This window comes from Littorina saxatilis, linkage group LG15 (assembly GCF_037325665.1).
Source record: "Littorina saxatilis isolate snail1 linkage group LG15, US_GU_Lsax_2.0, whole genome shotgun sequence".
Taxonomy (NCBI): domain Eukaryota; kingdom Metazoa; phylum Mollusca; class Gastropoda; order Littorinimorpha; family Littorinidae; genus Littorina; species Littorina saxatilis.
Genome location: NC_090259.1, coordinates 27,090,869 through 27,108,730, shown reverse-complemented (window position 1 = coordinate 27,108,730; position 17,862 = coordinate 27,090,869). Strand labels below are relative to the sequence as shown.

Sequence of the window (17,862 nt, the reverse complement as noted above, 5' to 3'; positions counted from 1 at the left end):
ATATTGAACTCTATACGAAATTAGTATTTAAAAAATACTCAGTATAGTATGTTCTCGTGATCACGTCGTGTTACTTAAAATATTTCATAACTGGGAAAATAAAGTACAGTTTTAGTGCCACCGTCTTCGAATGTCTACAAACAATGCACTCCAATTTTTTAATGACCACGCGCGAAAATGGATGACAGTCAATGATGGAAAGGTAGGCAGTCCATGTAAAACTATCAAAATGTTTGCCTGTGTGGTTTTGATTAAGCACCTTTCTCGTTAGAATCTGATTCCGATGATAATGCTTAACGCTACAGGTTACACTGTCTCATGCTCAGTGGTCATGAAACAAGACTGACGTACACGTTACATCTGATTGTGAACCTGCATTCAGCATTGACCGTAGAGCAGAACCACTTTTTGAAGTTGAATATCACCCAGCAACGGTGTCGTGCCAACAGCCACCATACCGTTGCGACGATAACCTAAAAAGGTTCCTGCAATGTATCGATCCTGATCCTGAAGAGAACGTAACATAGATTTGACGCACCGGTCCCAAGAATGGCAAGATCCACCAGGGGGGGCACCACCAGACTAGTACAGGTCCCTCAGTACCGCACCGGCTCCCACAGAACGTCCTTCTTTCCGTCTGCGATCCGCCTCTGGAATAACATCCCTGAAGAGGCTGTGAGCGCAGACTCCCCCCCAGGCCTTCAGAACCATCGTTGAGGCCTGGCTCCGAAGCGCGAGCCCACACGCATCCCCTGTCGAAACCCACTCCCTGTCTGCCCCCTCCCCCCCCCCCCCCCTTCCCACTAGATTCACCCCCTCTCCAGTCCCAGCCCCTCCCCTCCGTAATAGATCCCTCCCCCCCCTCTCCAAGGCCCATCCCCCCCCCCCCTCCCCTCTTTTTCTCTCAGCAGTGATATAGCTAGATTGTATCGCTCTTGCTCCGTATTGTTCGTCCTGTTTGTGTTGTCTCGTCGGGGCCCGGTTGCTGGGCTAGGTAGCACTGGGTGGTAGGCCAGCCCCTCAGCCCAGGGCCTGAAATTAGGTGCCAGGGCAAATCGCGTAAAGCAAGCTTGCCTACCAACCCACCCAATGATCCATGTTATTATTTCCACAGGCACACTATCCACTTTATCTTTCACTCTAGGGAAATTAAGCGCACCAACCAAATGAGGGTAGTTGCCCTGCACAGGGATTACCTCAAGAAAATTAAGAAGAAGAAGAAGACTAAATCATGGCCCCTAATTAATATACATCTAGACAGACTTTCCTTTGTTCTTTGGGTTGTTTTAATGGCCTGGAGGATACGGTGCTGGAAGCACAGTCACACTACAGTACTTTTTCCCATCAGGCACAGTGCATTGCGCCTGTCCCACCAATGTCTCAACTCTCACTATCAGTATCACGATCAGGCAGTCTTTCCGTCTGCTGATCCGCCTCTGGATTAACATCCTCTAAGAGGCTGTGAGCGCAGACTCCCCCCAGGCCTTCAGAACCATCGTTGAGGCCTAGCTCCGAGGCGCGAGCCCATAGGCATCCCCTGTCGAAACCATTCCCTGTCTGCCCCCCCCCCCTCCCCTCCCCACTAGATTCACCCCCTCTCCAGCCCCACCCCCTCCCCTCTGTAATAGATCCCCCCCCCCCCCCCCCCCCCCACGGCAAAATAGTTTAACTTTCTTCTTCTTGGAGAACAGTTTTATGAATCCAGTTTGAATTGATAGAAATCTGAATAGCCGCCTGTCCCCTGTTTCTCAGGGGCGAGATTTGGCAGGTGGTGGGGTGAGGAAGTAGCGTTACTTGGAGAACTTTCGTTGCGAGGAAAGCTATGATATAGCGAGAGTAGGCGAGCATGCCTTGGAGGTGCTCGCTGTGTAAGGAAAAAAGACGGCTGCATAACTGCCAATCCGATTGGCTGTTCATCGCTGTTTACCCACAAGTGCAGACGACTTTTTCGGTATCAACCAAGTAGTTTAGAAATTTTTTGACTTAAATTCTGACAGTTTGATGTTTTTGTCTTGCAGAAACTGAGAACCTGTTCGTTGTCTGGTGCACACCTGAGCTGATTCAAACAGATCCAATAGAAGAGTCAGGATGGCTGAGCGACCAGAAGACCTGAATCTGCCGAATGCAGTCGTGGGACGAATAATTAAGGAAGCTGTACGATTTGTTTTCATTGTCTTTATAATTATCTGTATACATGTGCACATATAATATAAGTCTGTGTGATATGCTAGCCTATGTGTATGTCTGTTAGTGTTGTGAGGCAATGAAAGGAATGTTTTGAGTGTTTGTTTTTTGTGTGCTTGGTTCTTTCCTTCAAGTGGGGTACATATAATACAAATACCTGTGGTGTTGACACCAAGACCAGCATTAATTGAGAATGAAAAAGCTTAAATTTCTATTGAGTAGAAGAACTAAGATACAGCTGACTTGAGTTGATTGTACTCCACCTTATTCTGCTAGCAGAGTCTCTCTTACCCCAGACGTAGCCCTTTCAAGGAGCCAACAACATAAGCCAATATGCAAAGAGTGATGTGTTTGCTTTCTTCTTAGTGTAAATATCACTATAGTACTACACTGCCGAACTAAAGTTAAGGGCCAGAAGAAGAATCATCTCTCATAACACAACAAATCAAAGCAACACCTTCAACCCTTGAAATGTTTTAATACGACATGTAACCGTTCGAGTCATGTAAACAAAATCACCAACAAAGAAATTTCATTTGCGCAGCAACCGTCGGAAGTACCCCACCCCCCTTTCGAAAAGTGGCAAGAAAGTTCTGTCAGGTTGTTCAAGTTCAGTAACGGGTGTGGCCACCCCGGGCTGCAAGGCATTCACCGATCCGTGAGCGCATTGAGTTTACATGGTTCTGGAGCATCTGTTGAGGGATTGCCGTCCACTCCTGCTGCAGGAATCGGAAGAGCTGGTCCACATCAGCAGGTGGGGGGTGATTGTCCCTCACCCGGCGTCCAATGATGTCCCAGAGGTGTTCTATGGGCGCCAAGTCGGGGGATCGGGCTGGCCAGTTCATCCTCACAATCTGCTGACGCTGCAGAACATCTTGGACCACCCTAGCGCGATGAGGGGTCGCGTTATTGTCTTGGAGCATAGCGCCGGCACCCATGGCTTGCAGTGTAGGGATGATTTGAGGCCTCACGATTTCATCCCTGTACCGCACGCCGGTAAGATTGCCTCTAATACGGTACAGGGGGGTCCTCCCGTGCAGATGGAAGCCAGCCCACACCATAACTGAACCGCCTCCATACCTGTCATGTTCCTGGACACAGGCATCGATGAAACGTTCACCCGGACGTCTCCAAGCGCGTATGCGGGCATCACAGGAAGAGAGAGTGAACCGGGACTCGTCTGTAAAGAGTACCCTGCCCCACTGCTGTCTGTTCCAACGCCGATGGTTGCGGCAGAACGCCATTCTGGCCCGGCGATGACGTGGTGTGAGGGGCGGACGGACGACAGTTCTCCTTGAGTGCAGGCGCACCTCACGCAGACGACGGGTCACAGTCATGCGACTGATGGTGACGTTGGTAGCGGCCCTGAAGTTGCCTATCAACGTCCTGCGGGTGTTGGTTCGGTTACGTAGAGCCAAGAGCTGGAGGTAGCGATCGTCTCTTCGATCTGTACATCTTGGGCGCCCAGACCGAGGTCGCTCAACAGCACTTCCGGTAGTCTGGAAGCGTTGGTGGAGCCGCTGAATAACAGAGTGGCTCACTCCTAGCCGTCTGGAAACTTCTCTGCCAGACACGCCGTCCTGCAGCCATCCCAGCGCCCGTCCTCGATCCAATGTTGTCAGTTTGGTTCTTGGAGGCATGCTTACTCAGAGCTCTGGTGCGCGCCCCTAAATACCCATTCCTGTGCAACTTTCGTTGAGGAGTTTTCAGTATAGCCATGGTTTGCTCGTGCACCATGCCAAACACCGACTGCAATACTGCTTCTTCAGCTAAAGTCGAGCAAATTTTATAGGAAATTATCGTGTTTTGACAACCTTTTCACTGCCCCTAAAAACGGTGTTGCTGAACTGCAATGCGTGCAAAACAAGGTCAGGCACGTGCAGCCGTGAGACAGGCTTCTGGAAAACCCAAGTTGGCCATTTTTTCGTCATGCAGTGTTGGCATAAAAAATAACAACGGAAAGCTGCGCAAATCAGAGGCCGGCCCTTAACTTTAGTTCGGCAGTGTATGTGAATATGTTGTAACAGCTATTGTTGTACTGTTCTGAGGCGTTAGAAACACATAACACTGCTTCACATAAATGACACGAGCGATGCTAGCAACGTCACTGTTGAGAAGAAAGAAACCACAGAGTTTTAATGCTTTTATGCCTTTTCTGCAGATTCCTGAGGGAGTGAATGTGTCCAAAGAAGCCCGTCTTGCTATTTCCAAGGCAGCCAGCGTTTTTGTTTTGTATGCAACCTCGTGGTAAGTGTACTAAACTGCTCAGTTCAAATGTGACAGTGTTGCAAGTAGAAATACCTGAAACATGAAAAGAAAATTCATGGGGTTATGCAGTGTTGTTGCCAGGCCTCGGTCTTCGGTCTCTGACGCATTCCTTTCTGATTTGACGTATTGGACCTAGCCTTGTCCGGTCGATGGACTGATAGTTTGTACGTTTTGGTGGTCAACTGACCGATACATATTTGTACAAGGCGGACAAGGTCTGCAATGAATGGAATGGGAGTTGCAAAGTCGGAAAACAAACCCCGATCAAAATGCTCATGTTCGCTACGAGTGAAAATGCACTCAATGCCTAGTCCGTGTTTTATCTCCCACAATTCCGAGAGGAATGGGTCACGTGAGATAGAACGCGGGAATACGTCACTGAACGAATGGTTTCCGTCCTGTGAAGACGTGTGTTGGTGCACTGTCTCTCTTGCTTTGCTTTCATTTTCCTCTAACCTTTCTCTGTACAAGTTTTAGTTGTAGGTTAGTTGAAGTGTATTGACTATTTTGATTGTTTATCATTGTGTCAACTTGCAAGGTAAGGAAACAGTTTGGAGTTTTCGGTGTTTGTTGGTTTTTTGAACCGGGAACTTGTTGTTTCGCGTATGAATTTTATTCGTCGAAGCTAATTACACATGGAAATGTTAGGCGTCAGTCGGCGCGTTCATTGTTTTTGCAGGTGTGACCTACTATATTTGGGTCAGTTGGGATCGTTACTTGTTTTTGCACGTGTGACCTAAGGTCAGTCGGAATTGTGACTTGTTTTGGTAGGATGACATATTATTTTGGCTACGGAAATGAAGTACACGTTTGCTGACACAGTCAGTCACGATTTGCTGACATAGTCAGTCACGATTTGCTGAAGCAGCCTCTTTGTTTTTTCAGCAGCTGTCTCGATTACAGCAATTACTATCGCCTGAGGCGAACTATGGGCCACAGAAGGTCCGCTGTGCTAAGGCTGGGCACTAATCCATTGAAGATTTGAAAATCTTTGCAGTGGATTTTAAATTGTTTTCATACTGTAACGGGTGCGCTTGCTCGTCCGCAGGAATCAATATAACTTTTTCGTGTGGGTTTTGTTCGGAATATGGCGGACTCGGGAGGTGGTGAATGTGCTGCTGGCGGGAAGAAAACCGGCAAGAAACCGGCGAAAGCACAACCTTCTGAAGTGATACCGTCAGAAAAGACGGGAGTTGATAAGTCTCTTTCAATAGAGAAGAGCTCGTCTGGCCCACGTGATTGTGAAGTTACTCTGAAAATAGACAAAATTTTGGAGACAATGACTGCCTTGTCTGGCAGACTATCTGATTTGGAGAAAGTTGGTAAACTTAATGCGACGCCTGTTGCTTCAACATCGCGTGGAACCGAGTCGCATGGAACCGAAAGCAGTTCGGCGCAAGAGTCGCAAGCGGATGGAGAAGACGGTGCTTCGGTTAGATTTGCTCATGAGCAGTTCGAAAATGAGTTTGATTCGGCTGAAGACACGGATGTTGCTTCGGACAATGATTTTGACGCAGGCATAGTAGTGGATACAGTTGGCGAGGGGATTCATCCATCTCTGGCAGATCGTTTTGAGGAAGGACTTCTTCTTCCATCAGATCGGGCACGTGTGCGAGACACTCTTCAGAACTATCCGCGGCCCAAAAATGTCACGTCGCTTCGAACGCCGACTCTCAATCGTGAATTAGATGGCAAACTGTTAGACAAGTTCGCAAAGAAAAGAGACTCGAACCTGTCCTTTGTTCAGGAACAAGTAGGTTGTACACTGAAAATTATCGCTCAGCTTATGTCCGACCTCAAAGAAAAACCAGCAAGTCGGAAGTTGAGTGAGCGTGACAGCTTTAGCAAACTGGCCGATGCGGCTCGACTTCTTATGGCTTCACACAAGGACCTGTCACAAGTGCGGCGCGAAGCACTCAGGCCGACACTTAGCCAAGACTGCAGGGCCTTATGCAATGCGCAGCTAAATTTCAAACTGACGTCTAACGAGTTTTTGTTTGGGGAGGATCTAGCGAAAAGGGTCGACGATGCAGTGAAGAACAGGAAATTATCATCCACACTGTCACAGCCCCTTTCAAAAAACGCCACCAGAGGTCGTCAGTTCTACCAAGGGCGACCTCGACAACAGTTTCAGCAGAGACAACAGTACCAGCAGAGAAGAGGTGTCTCCAACCGACAGACAGGACACAAATTCTCTCCCAAGTTCCACTCCCAACAGAGCGGGATTCCCTCCAAGAAAACAAAACGGGATTAGAATCTGATATTTGTGCGCCAGCGGTTTCTATTTTTAGGGAACAGGTCAGTTCAAATTTTGTGAATACTCCTGAGAACTTTCATAGTGGAAAAGTTGCTGATCATTTGAATAGTTGGAGACAGTTAACCTCTGATAGATGGATCCTTCAGCAAGTCGCAGGAATTGAAATTGAATTTATGATCACTGGTGAACACATTCCAGACAGGAAAGAAATTAGATTTTCTTCTTCCGAGGATGAGCTAGTGGTTAATGAGGTAGCGAAGTTAGTGGAGAAACAGATTGTTCAAGAGGTGGATCAACGGCCAGATCAACTTTTATCCAGTATTTTCTTGCGTCAGAAAAAAGATGGTAGTCAAAGGGTGATTTTAAACCTAAAAAATTTGAATCAGACAATTGAAAAGATTCACTTCAAGATGGATACATTAAAAAACGCAGTGTCATTAATGAAAATAGATTGTTTTTTTTTTGTCTCAGTTGATCTAAAAGATGCATATTTCTCCATACGCATCGCTCACAAGTTCAGAAAATATTTCAGATTTCAGTTTCATGGCAAAACTTTTGAGTTCCTGGCTCTTCCACAGGGATATCGTGATTCTCCCCGCATTTTCACGAAACTACTAAAGCCTGTATTGGCCCACTTACGTTTATCTGGCCATACCCTTCTGATATACATTGATGATACCCTTTTGCAAGGAGACACTTTTGAAGAATGCCAGGCAGCAGTGTTAGATACATGTGCTTTGTTGGATCGTTTGGGCTTTACTGTGCATCCTGTGAAGTCGGTATTTACACCTACTCAATGCATTGAGTTTTTAGGGTTTCAGCTTGATTCTCAGAACATGTTAGTTTCTCTGACCCCCCGGACAGTTGATAAAATTCGTACTAAGTGCGCTGATTTGGCTGGAAGAAAGAAATGTACAATTAGGCAGTTGGCTGAAGTTATCGGATATTTAGTGGCTGCCCAACCGGGTGTTTGGATTGCACCTCTCTTTTTTAAACGATTAGAGATCGCAAAAAATGAAGCCCTTGCTGTTAGGAAAGGTGACTTTGATGCAGAACTTGTGGTTTCAGAACAAGTTCGTTCAGACCTTCTCTGGTGGATTGATAATGTAAAGCAATATCCTTCCCCTGTTAGCAGAGGCATACCTACTGTAATAGTAAAATCAGATGCTTCGAAAATAGGGTGGGGGGCGGAGTGTCAGGGTAGCACCACAGGTGGAATGTGGACCAAGGAAGAAGCTTTTGAACATATTAACTGTTTGGAACTTAAAGCAGCTTATTTTGCCTTGAAATCCCTTTGCAGGGGATTATGTCACTCTTACATTCAGTTACTTACAGACAATAGCACCACTGTTGCTTGTATTAATAACATGGGCAGCACAAAAGTTTTGTGCAACGACATTGCCAGAGACATTTGGTTGTGGTGCTTATCACATAGTAATTGTGTAACAGCAACACACTTACCGGGTTGCCTAAATATAGAGGCAGATGCAGAATCCCGTGTAGATAGACACAACATTGAATGGCATTTGGACACACAAGTGTTTGCAGAAGTCATCAATCGGTTTTGTCTCTGTGATGTAGACTTATTTGCTTCTCGTGTTAACGCACAGTTAAGAAAGTATGTTTCATGGAAACCTGACCCAGATGCATTTGCCATTGATGCATTTTCCTTAGACTGGTCATTGTTCAAGGCGTTTTGTTTTCCGCCTTTCAGTCTCATTCCAAGAGTGCTCCAAAGGATAGAAGTCTTAGAGGCGGAGTGTGTGCTGGTGGTGCCATTATGGACAACGCAAGTGTGGTTCACGAAACTGTTGCGTCTACTAGTAGAACTGCCGGTCATGTTGCCCCGAAAAGAAAACTTACTCAGTCATCCACTGACAGGGGAGCACCATCCACTACTGAAGAAGATGAAACTAGTAGCATGTTCCTTGTCCGGACAGCCCTCCAGAAACAGGGAATTCAGGATGAAGCAACAGACATTATCATGTCAGCCTGGAGAGAGGGTACGAAGCGTAACTACGAGTCATATTTCAAACGCTGGCTTCAGCATTGCCTTGAACGGGATAGAGATCCCTTTTGTGCCTCTCCACATGAGTTGATAAGGTTTTTAACGAAACTGTTCCAAGAAGGCAAAGGATACAGCAGTTTGAACATGGCACGAAGCGCTGTTTCCGCATTGTCCCTTCAGGATAATTGTTCAGTGGGTTGTCATCCACTGGTGAAGAAGTTTTTGAAAGGAGCTTTCAACAGACGGCCAGCTTTGCCCCGTACTTGTGTGACCTGGGACGCTAATCTAGTGCTAAATTTTTTAAAAGAATGGTCACCGGCAAAATTTTTATCGCTGGCGCAATTGACGCTTAAAACTGTGCTGTTGTGCTTGTTGGTCTCTAGTCAAAGGGGACAGGCGATTTGGTTGATGGACTTGCGTAACATGAGTTGGACAAAGGAAGATGTACGATGTAGGTTTGGGGATTTGCTCAAAACTTCTGGCCCAAACAAACATCAGAATGAAGTGGTATTTTGTGCTTTTCCGTCTGATTTGGCAATTTGTGTTGTACATTATTTGAAACAATATGTCAAAAGAACTCGTGCATTTAGAGGAACGGAAACGAGACTCTTTATCAGTTGGACAGCCCCTCACAAAGCGGTGTCGAGAGATACTATCCGTCGATGGACAAAGATTGGATTACAAAAAGCGGGTATTGACATGACAATATTTACGCCGCATTCAACTCGTTCCGCTGCATCTAGTAAAGCTGCAAGTAAAATTCCTCTGGCAACCATTCTGAAGACTGTTGGTTGGCGTCGGGCTAACACCTTCACAACTTTTTACAAGAAACCAGTGGACAGTGGGAGGAGTTTTGGACAGGCTGTTCTGTCATGAAGAATTGGGGTAGGTTTATATGTATTTCAATTCATCGACAGTGCTAGGGTGTAAATGTTGCAGACTTTAAAGTCTCACGTGACCCATTCCTCTCGGAATTGTGGGAGATAAAATTACATAATTATGACGAGCTTACCTGAGTAAGTGAAGTCTAATTGTGGTTTTATCGACCACAATGTAGAGAGGAAAGGGATTACGTGCCTCGCCCTAAGTTGTCTTCAGAGTTATACTGATAACCGTTTTCCCTCCCTATCCCTTTCCTCTCTCTTTCTCTTTTTTCTGCACCATTTACACGTCGTTAAACAGTGACGTATTCCCGCGTTCTATCTCACGTAATCCCTTTCCTCTCTACATTGTGGTCGATAAAACCACAATTAGACTTCACTTACTCAGGTAAGCTCGTCATAATTATGTAATTTGTCGTCATTGACACTCAAGGCTGCGTTTACGGAAATACCCGATCCAGCCGGTGTACCTATTTACCGAAAACAGTGGAAAGTTCATCAATATAATACTACGGCATGGTAATGCAAAGATCAGGCAGGATCCCTACATTCGCACACCGGGCACTGTATTGGAAAGGGCAGGCTCTTTCTCCTCGCAAAGTTTATGAACAATTAAAACTAGGAAGCGACATCAAAGCAATGCCAAAGGACTTGAAACAGGTTTAAGAATAAAAAGGATAGGAAAAACCGCGAATAGCCTGAAAATGTTGCCCAAAAAAAGTTGCTAAAAGTTATTTTGCATTGCATGTATCAAAGGTATGGCGGTACAATTTGGACCTATTGTTGTTTTTTAGGGAGGTCCAAATGACCTATTGTCTTCTTAGGCTGGCAACAACACTGGGTTATGTGACAGGTATTCAAAGTAGGCCTAACAAGTGTTACTGCATAACATTGAAAGCAAACTTGAGAGGTTAAGAAGGCCAGAAGTAAAACTATTCTGCATAAAATGAAATCAAAGGTCGTATATTATTTGGAATGGACAGGTCGCATGCTTTGGAATAATAATAAGCTTTTCGCCTGCTTCATAGAATCATACTTTGTCTTCATAACTCTTGAATCTGCGATGAAATTTGTTTTGTCTATTTTTCTTGGGCAGAAAATTTTGGCAATAATGGTTTCAGGAGCAAGGAACAGTAACAAATCCATGTATTTTAAAAATGTGTAAAGAGAAAACAGCTTTTGAAGTTCAGCATTCAAAGTGTAATTCCAGAAGTTTCATGAGTCAGTTGAACTTGAAGCAGAAAGGTTTGCAATTGTTTCATCAAGTATTTTGTTGAACAGAAATTACATGTGATTTTAACATTTCTCGTCCTTTTTTCCCAGTTCAAACAACTATGCCCTGAAGGCGAAGCGGAAGACGATCAGCGCCCAAGATGTGCTTTCAGCCATGGAGGAAATGGAGTTCGAGCAGTTTATTGACCCTTTGGCAGAGGCATTAGAGGGTGAGTACTTCTACCTAACAGTGACATTATTTTTTGTTGGGGCTGCTACGTTTTAAGAGCAATTGCTACACCAATCTTAAGGTTGCTGCGCTTTAACAAATAATCACAAGCATGCAGCAATTCCCTCTTTTTTGTGAGTCCTGGTACTCATTTCTGCTTGTAACTCCATGTCGGGGTCACAAAATGTGTCACAAAACATCGTCTACGCTGAAAAGTGGCACTGCAGATACAGTGTAAATAATGATGCCCCAAAGGGTTTAAAATCGTGATCGTGATTGGCGTTTTTTGACCTTTCTGTGACCGTGATTGCCGAAATTTCCATTTTTGTGATCGTGATGGGACTTTTCCCGTGATCCGTGATGACACAAAAATCAAGTATCGTGAACGTGATCGTCATTTGTTTTCGTGATCGTGAGGGGCATTATTGCAAAGCATTTTATTTTCAACGTAAATTTTTCACAGCTGTATCACTCTATGATCCTCTATTCGTCAAGGTGTTTGTGATCGTGAAAACAAAAATCAAGGTAACTGTGATCGTGAAAGCTAAAATTTCCCTTCCCGTGATCGTGATGATACCCCCCCTTTGGGGCCCTCAATAATGGGCTCGGCTCATTCATTCGCTCGGCTTCCTGACGAGTGGACGTAAACTGATAGAACTACAGCAGTCCCTGCAATGTACAGCCCCCGGCGTGAGCGGACACCTGACATGAACGGACACATTTGCTCGGCACGGAGTGTTTTCCTTAACTCATTCGCTGCGCGTCGGAACTGGAATTCCGACACCTGTGTTTAGCGTTGGCTGCGTGCCGGCACTTGAGTTCCGACGGATATCACGAATTTTTAACGGTGTAAACGGTCCTGCTGACCAAGGGAAACAACCCCTGCAATGAACTTCTATCTGTCTACAGTGGTACCATTCACTGTAAACAGTTCCTTCCCTTAAATTGTTGGGATTAATAAAAATTTTGTTGACGGTGTGCGACCCACGTGTTTTGACTTTTCCAAGATGGCGGATCGTTCTGCTGAGACGTAGTAACTTGAAAAGAGTGCTAGAACGTGTTATTCAGTACGGTTCTGATCTTGACCTCAGTGATGATGATAGTGGAGATGATATTTTAGATTCTGGTGACGATTTTGTGCCAATGGACGATCATTTGGGTGATGATTCGGGCAATGCAAGTGTCGATCATGACATTGTGTATGATGAACCCATGACGTAGAAAGTTTTTTTGTTTTGCTTCAAATTGGATATTTTGCGTGGATATGAAGACAACAAAAGGTATGTACTTTCAAATGTTTCATATATTTTCTAAAAGAGTAAGTTTCAAACTTTGCAAAAACATAAGGTATGTAAGGTTATCTTGTGTTGTTGATTTTTAATATTTTTTTCAAAATGGCTCTAAATCGCGCGTTGGCAGGGAACACAGGGGAAATTTAGCTGCGGAGCGAATGAGTTAAACGGACACCTGCAAAACGTGGACACTCATTTTCGGTCCCAACAGCAGGTCATACCTCCAATGTACGGACAGACCATCGTCAAATTTTCACCACAACAAAATCGATAACAGAGCAGTCCGGCTCTTGGTACGAAGATCACAGCCGCAATGGCGTGATGACAGTCACTGATAACTTGAGTGCACGTGTACCCATCAGGAGGTGGGGTAGTGTTGGTCAGGAGTGAAGAGTACATGCGAAGATGCCAACATGTAACCGCACTGAGCTCTTTATTCTTGTCTGTTGAACGTAAACAACAGAAACCACAGTCGATGAAGGTCCTGAGCGAAAGTGAGTGAAAAACCGGCCACAGTTCTCAAAAACGTGTGTCTGTGTGTAACCTCTTTCATTGACAAGATACTCTTGTTTCCCCTCAGCCTTGACCAGTGAGTTGGTTGCCTAATCTATGAACCCTTCTGTGCGAGTCGAGTGTATGGCCCGGGGGAGGGGGTGGTGTGGTCACCCCTCCCGTGACCGGACACCTGCAATGTACGGACAGTTTTGCCAGGGCCCAAGGGTGTCCGTTCATGAGAGGGACTGCTGTATCAAGATAAGTTTTGTGTGAATATTTGTTTGTCTGTTCACTTAAAAGACCATTGGGTCAAAATATCTGTGAATGTATTGTTTTGTCAATAACAAACGTTCCAACAACCTACCTTTCTTGTTTTTTGATACTGTAATGGGCATTTTATGTACCTGCATTCTAATGAAACTTTATTTCAAATGTCTATTCTTGTGCGAGATGGTATAAATGCGGATTTGGGAATACTTTTAAGAAAATGCTACACTAAAACACTGTTCGCTACGCTGAAAATTCCCCAAAGAATCAAAATTGCTACATTTGAGGCTTAACAAGGGTTGGCAGGTCTGTTAGCACTACAGGAGATTGGAGCTTCAAAGGGGAAGAAAAGATCAGAAAAGTTCGCCAATATGCAGTTGCTGTGTTCTATATTTTCCTTTATCTTAATGAGTGTCTACTTTTTTTTTGTGTGTGTTGAGGTACCTGAAAATGATCACTTGATCCAGCCTTTTCAAAAGATAGCAACAGAATAAGGAATGGTAGACACAGGATACAGTCCCTTACACCAGGGGACACTATCCAGGCGAGTGCAAGATGGACCGAGGCTGGGCTGGATGTTGTCCCCTTGTAAAGGAATTTTGTTTTTGTGGCAACTATTTGCTTAGATTTTAACTGGCTCAGTTACACTTACAGTTGAGGTGATTAAAGGATCCTAACTATAAGACAGATGCGACAACTGGTAATCTTGAACTTTTGTGTGTTTAATTCATAGCTCAGAATTGAGAGGCATTTAACACTTTCGTGACGGGAGGCGACTATATTAGTAATAACGCTGCAACGCCCACGGACGGGAAGCGACTATTTTAGTATTAGACATACAAGGTACACGACTCGTGATTGCTTCCCGGTTTTTGAAGCTTGCAGTAAATTGAGTTGTTTCCCTTGATACACGTGGTTTTCTCTTCCGGCTTGATCAAATTAATGCAGATTTGCGTGGTGTTTTCGAACAAAAAAAATGAATCGAAGGCGAGCCTTGTCACGGGAGGAGATTCTCCGGATGTTGGATCTTGAGGATCCTGTAGATCATGATACATCGTGTCGTTTTAGCCTCAAGAAAGCGATAATAGCAGTGATATTGAGGAAGAAACAGTCCCGTTGTTGCTAGTACGAGTCGGCAACTACACGTGGTAGGGGGTGATACTGCTAGACGAACATGTATCTCGGAATCGTGCAGGAGCTATGGGGGCGTGGCAGCACTGATAACAATGGATGGCTGGAGCCTTCAAATCCTTTTGGAATTGTTCATAGGTGGACAGTTGGTACTTTGTTGTGAAAATGTGACTTATATTCAATATGGATTACCTAGACATCATTTGGTGAGTGTTACAGTTTTGTTTCATTTGAGTCAGGATGCTGTGAGTGAATGCGTGATTTGCTTGTTTTTTTCTTTGTACTGTCTCCTTATTTCTGTGTACAATGTTAACAATATTTCAGCTAATTCATAGGTTTTACACCTTGTTTGGTTATAACATTATTAATAATACTTTCTGTTAAAAAATAACTTTTAAAAAAAGCAGTGGAAAATAAAACACACACAAAAAAACGTTAAAAAACACAAATTATCCCCCTTTCACCCCCCTTTCACCCCCCTTTGCTAAAACAAATCGCGTGACAAACTTATAAATAGCACGACTGAACGGGGCATCCATTTTTGAATTAGTACACAAAATTTGGTGGTGATTGGACTTAATTCAAGCTTGCTAGACAGATTTCTTTACAGTTACTGATTTTTGGGAAGTTTCTTGGTGGCAAGCTTGGGCAGGCAGGACGTTAACGCCGTGGCAGTGCTAGTCACAATAGTGTTAAGCCTCCAAATTTGCAGAACCTGCACTTGTAAGCATAATAAGTCATTTTAGATCTTTTGGAGTCACGGAATGAACTGTACTAGAATGCTCGATATGCTTCGTTTAAGGGAGGCAACTCCCTTTGTTGAAAACGTAGCCATTCTCCCGTCACTTTCGTCAATTAAACAACCAAATTAATTAATTATGCTTAAGTTTGGAGCTCAATCCATCAATTGATTTCACGACAAATGTTCTTTGGCTTGATTACAGGGACTTTTATCAAAAGTAAGTAAAGAATGCCACTGGATTCTGAGCTATGAATTTAACACACTAAAGATCAAGATTACCCGACAACTTCACAAATTATATGCTGATGGGAGTTGATACAATTACCTGTTTAAGGAACTATAGGTACTTGTACATGTACTTCAATTTGCATCAGCATCAAGTCTTCTATTTAGGTGGAGGCGTGATGCTCAAGCTAGCTAACGGTAACACATCATTTATTAATGAGTCTCAGTCAACTGAAACATACAGCATCCTCACTACCAACATTACTGCAAAGGAGGGCAGCAAAACTGAGCAGCAACCCTCTAACCTCACTTACAGTGAAGCCAGGACCCTAATCCGAAACAGGCAAAAATCCACCTTCGAAAAAAAAAACAATGGATACAATCCACATGAAGATGCCCTCCATCAGCTCACTCGTCACGAGCAGACCATTGTCTTCCGCCTCCGGACAGGCCACTGCGGACTGAACAGCCACCTAAAAAGAATAGGCATCAGACAGTCGGCCCTGTGCGACTGTGGAAACGCGGAACAGACACCAGACCACTTCCTGCAGACCTGCCAACTCCACCGCAGTGAGAGGAAACAAGTCTGGCCCACGAGGACAACGCTGCACACCAGGACCTCGAAATGACAGCCCACTTCGACAACATCACGGGCCAAAGCTGGGAATCACGTCTCTGTTGCAGCTAGCTTTCTTTCCACTGGGAGAAAGCAAACTGAATTTGCCAGTAATGCAACAATAAAGGACAGTGGACCTCCTCTTGCAAGACCTCCACAAATCTGAGGGAAACAAAGGTAGTCTTAAATTGGAGGTAAATTTACAGAGGTGAACAAAAAACCTGAAAAAAAGCAAGGTCTTAAAAAGGAGGTAGTCTTAAATTGGAGGTAAATTTACAGAGGTGAACAAAAAAGCAAGGTCTTAACAAGGAGGTAGTCTTAAATTGGAGGTAAATTTACAGAGGTGAACAAAAAACCTGAAAAAAAGCAAGGTCTTAAAAAGGAGGTAGTCTTAAATTGGAGGTAAATTTACAGAGGTGAACAAAAAAGCAAGGTCTTAACAAGGAGGTAGTCTTAAATTGGAGGTAAATTTACAGAGGTGAACAAAAAACCTGAAAAAAGCAAGGCCTTAAAAAGGAGAAAGTTTTAAATTGAAAAGAGGAAGTCTTAAAATTGGGGGGTCTTGAAGGGGGTCACTGTAATGACAACCTTCTCTTGGTTTCAGCGTTCCGCAATCAGCAGCAAGGGAAGAAGGAGGCGATAGCGGAGAAGAAGAAGAAGACCACGGACAGCAACACCTCGGGGGAGGGGCAAGGGGACGAGGACAAGGAGGGCAGCGAGGAGGAGGATGACGTCACCTATCAGGGGGAGGAGAAAGAAGACTACATCATCACTGTCAACGAGGACGATGACGAAGTGGAAGAGGTGGATGACAGTTGAAGGATATAGACTCGTGTGTGTGTGTGTGAGTGTTTGAGAGAGAGAGGAGCGGAACAAATATTTGGAAAATACATGACTGAGAGAGAAGAATGGTGGAGAAAATGATCTGAGACAGCAACAAGTGCCTTTAGTGCACTCTTTGCAATTGCTGTGTGCAACAGATGGTGTGCATGGATGTTTCGTTTTGGATGTAAATGAGTAAGAAAAATAAAATGAGTTCAGCTGCTATCTTTACAGAAAACTGTTGTTTTTGCTTGGAGACTGAGAGAGACTTCTGACAGGGAGTTGAGCGTGAGGGAATTTCCATGGAATGTTGTGTATGTAAACTAAAGGCTTGAAAAATAAAAAATAAAGGCTTGAATGGTCATACCCTGAGACAAATGTATGATGAGGAAATGAACAATATTGACACCCAGATCACAATCAAAGATCAAGACTTGTTAATGAACTGTATTCCAAATCCTGTTGTTCGCATCAAAAGCTATGGGGCTGCACTTTAACACATTGTTTGTGTTCCACTGTTATGCATTACTTTTTTTATTTATGTATCGCAGTGAGTGACACTCGCCAAAATGTTCATGGCATCTGATTCAGGGAAAGGCTACCCAGATCAGATGTCAAACTAGAATGGTTTGTACACTACAGCCGAACTCCCCTTTTAAGAACCTACCCGCCCCCCTTTTTTTTTTTCCTTCTTTTTCTTAAAGATTTGGTTTTCATATTGGATTTCATTACTTTTTTAAATATACCTGCTTTTTCTCATATTTCTGAAGGTTTTTAAAGGGGGATCCCACCGTAGTTATATTTAGGTCCATATTTTTAGGTCACGGTCACCGGAATGACACACCGGCACGGTTGGCCTAGTGGTAAGGCGTCCGCCCCATGATCGGGAGGTCGTGGGTTCGAACCCCGGCCGGGTCATACCTAAGACTTTGAAATTGGCAATCTAGTGGCTGCTAAGCCTGGCGTCTGGCATTATGGGGTTAGTGCTAGGACTGGTTGGTCCGGTGTCAGAATAATGTGACTGGGTGAGACATCTTCTTGTCTTCTTCTTGTCGTTCGCTGTTAGATCGTCAGTCCGGACTGCAGGGCGAAACGTGCTGTCCTCTCCAAGTCCTCTTTGGGGCCGTATAGCTTCTTTTGTAGCGCTGTCTCCTCTGGCCAGGTGGTGTCCCTCGGAGCACTGTGGTATGGACAAGCCTGCAGGATGTGCTCTGCTGTCTGATTCTTGCCACA

At 44.5% G+C, this 17,862-nt stretch overlaps 1 protein-coding gene and 1 long non-coding RNA gene across 2 annotated transcripts in view; one reads left to right on the top strand and one right to left on the bottom strand.

The window, feature by feature from the left end:
- LOC138948979 (uncharacterized) overlaps nucleotides 1-17,862 on the bottom strand; it is a 411,010-nt gene that overhangs the window by 57,146 nt on the left and 336,002 nt on the right. The window lies entirely within an intron of this gene.
- LOC138948976 (DNA polymerase epsilon subunit 3-like) lies at nucleotides 65-16,867 on the top strand. The gene is made up of 5 exons (XM_070320668.1): nucleotides 65-202; nucleotides 2,019-2,154; nucleotides 4,346-4,431; nucleotides 10,922-11,040; nucleotides 16,412-16,867. The coding sequence occupies exons 2-5, from the start codon at nucleotides 2,089-2,091 to the stop codon at nucleotides 16,624-16,626; spliced, it is 486 nt and encodes a 161-aa protein (XP_070176769.1). The 5' UTR covers nucleotides 65-202; nucleotides 2,019-2,088; the 3' UTR covers nucleotides 16,627-16,867.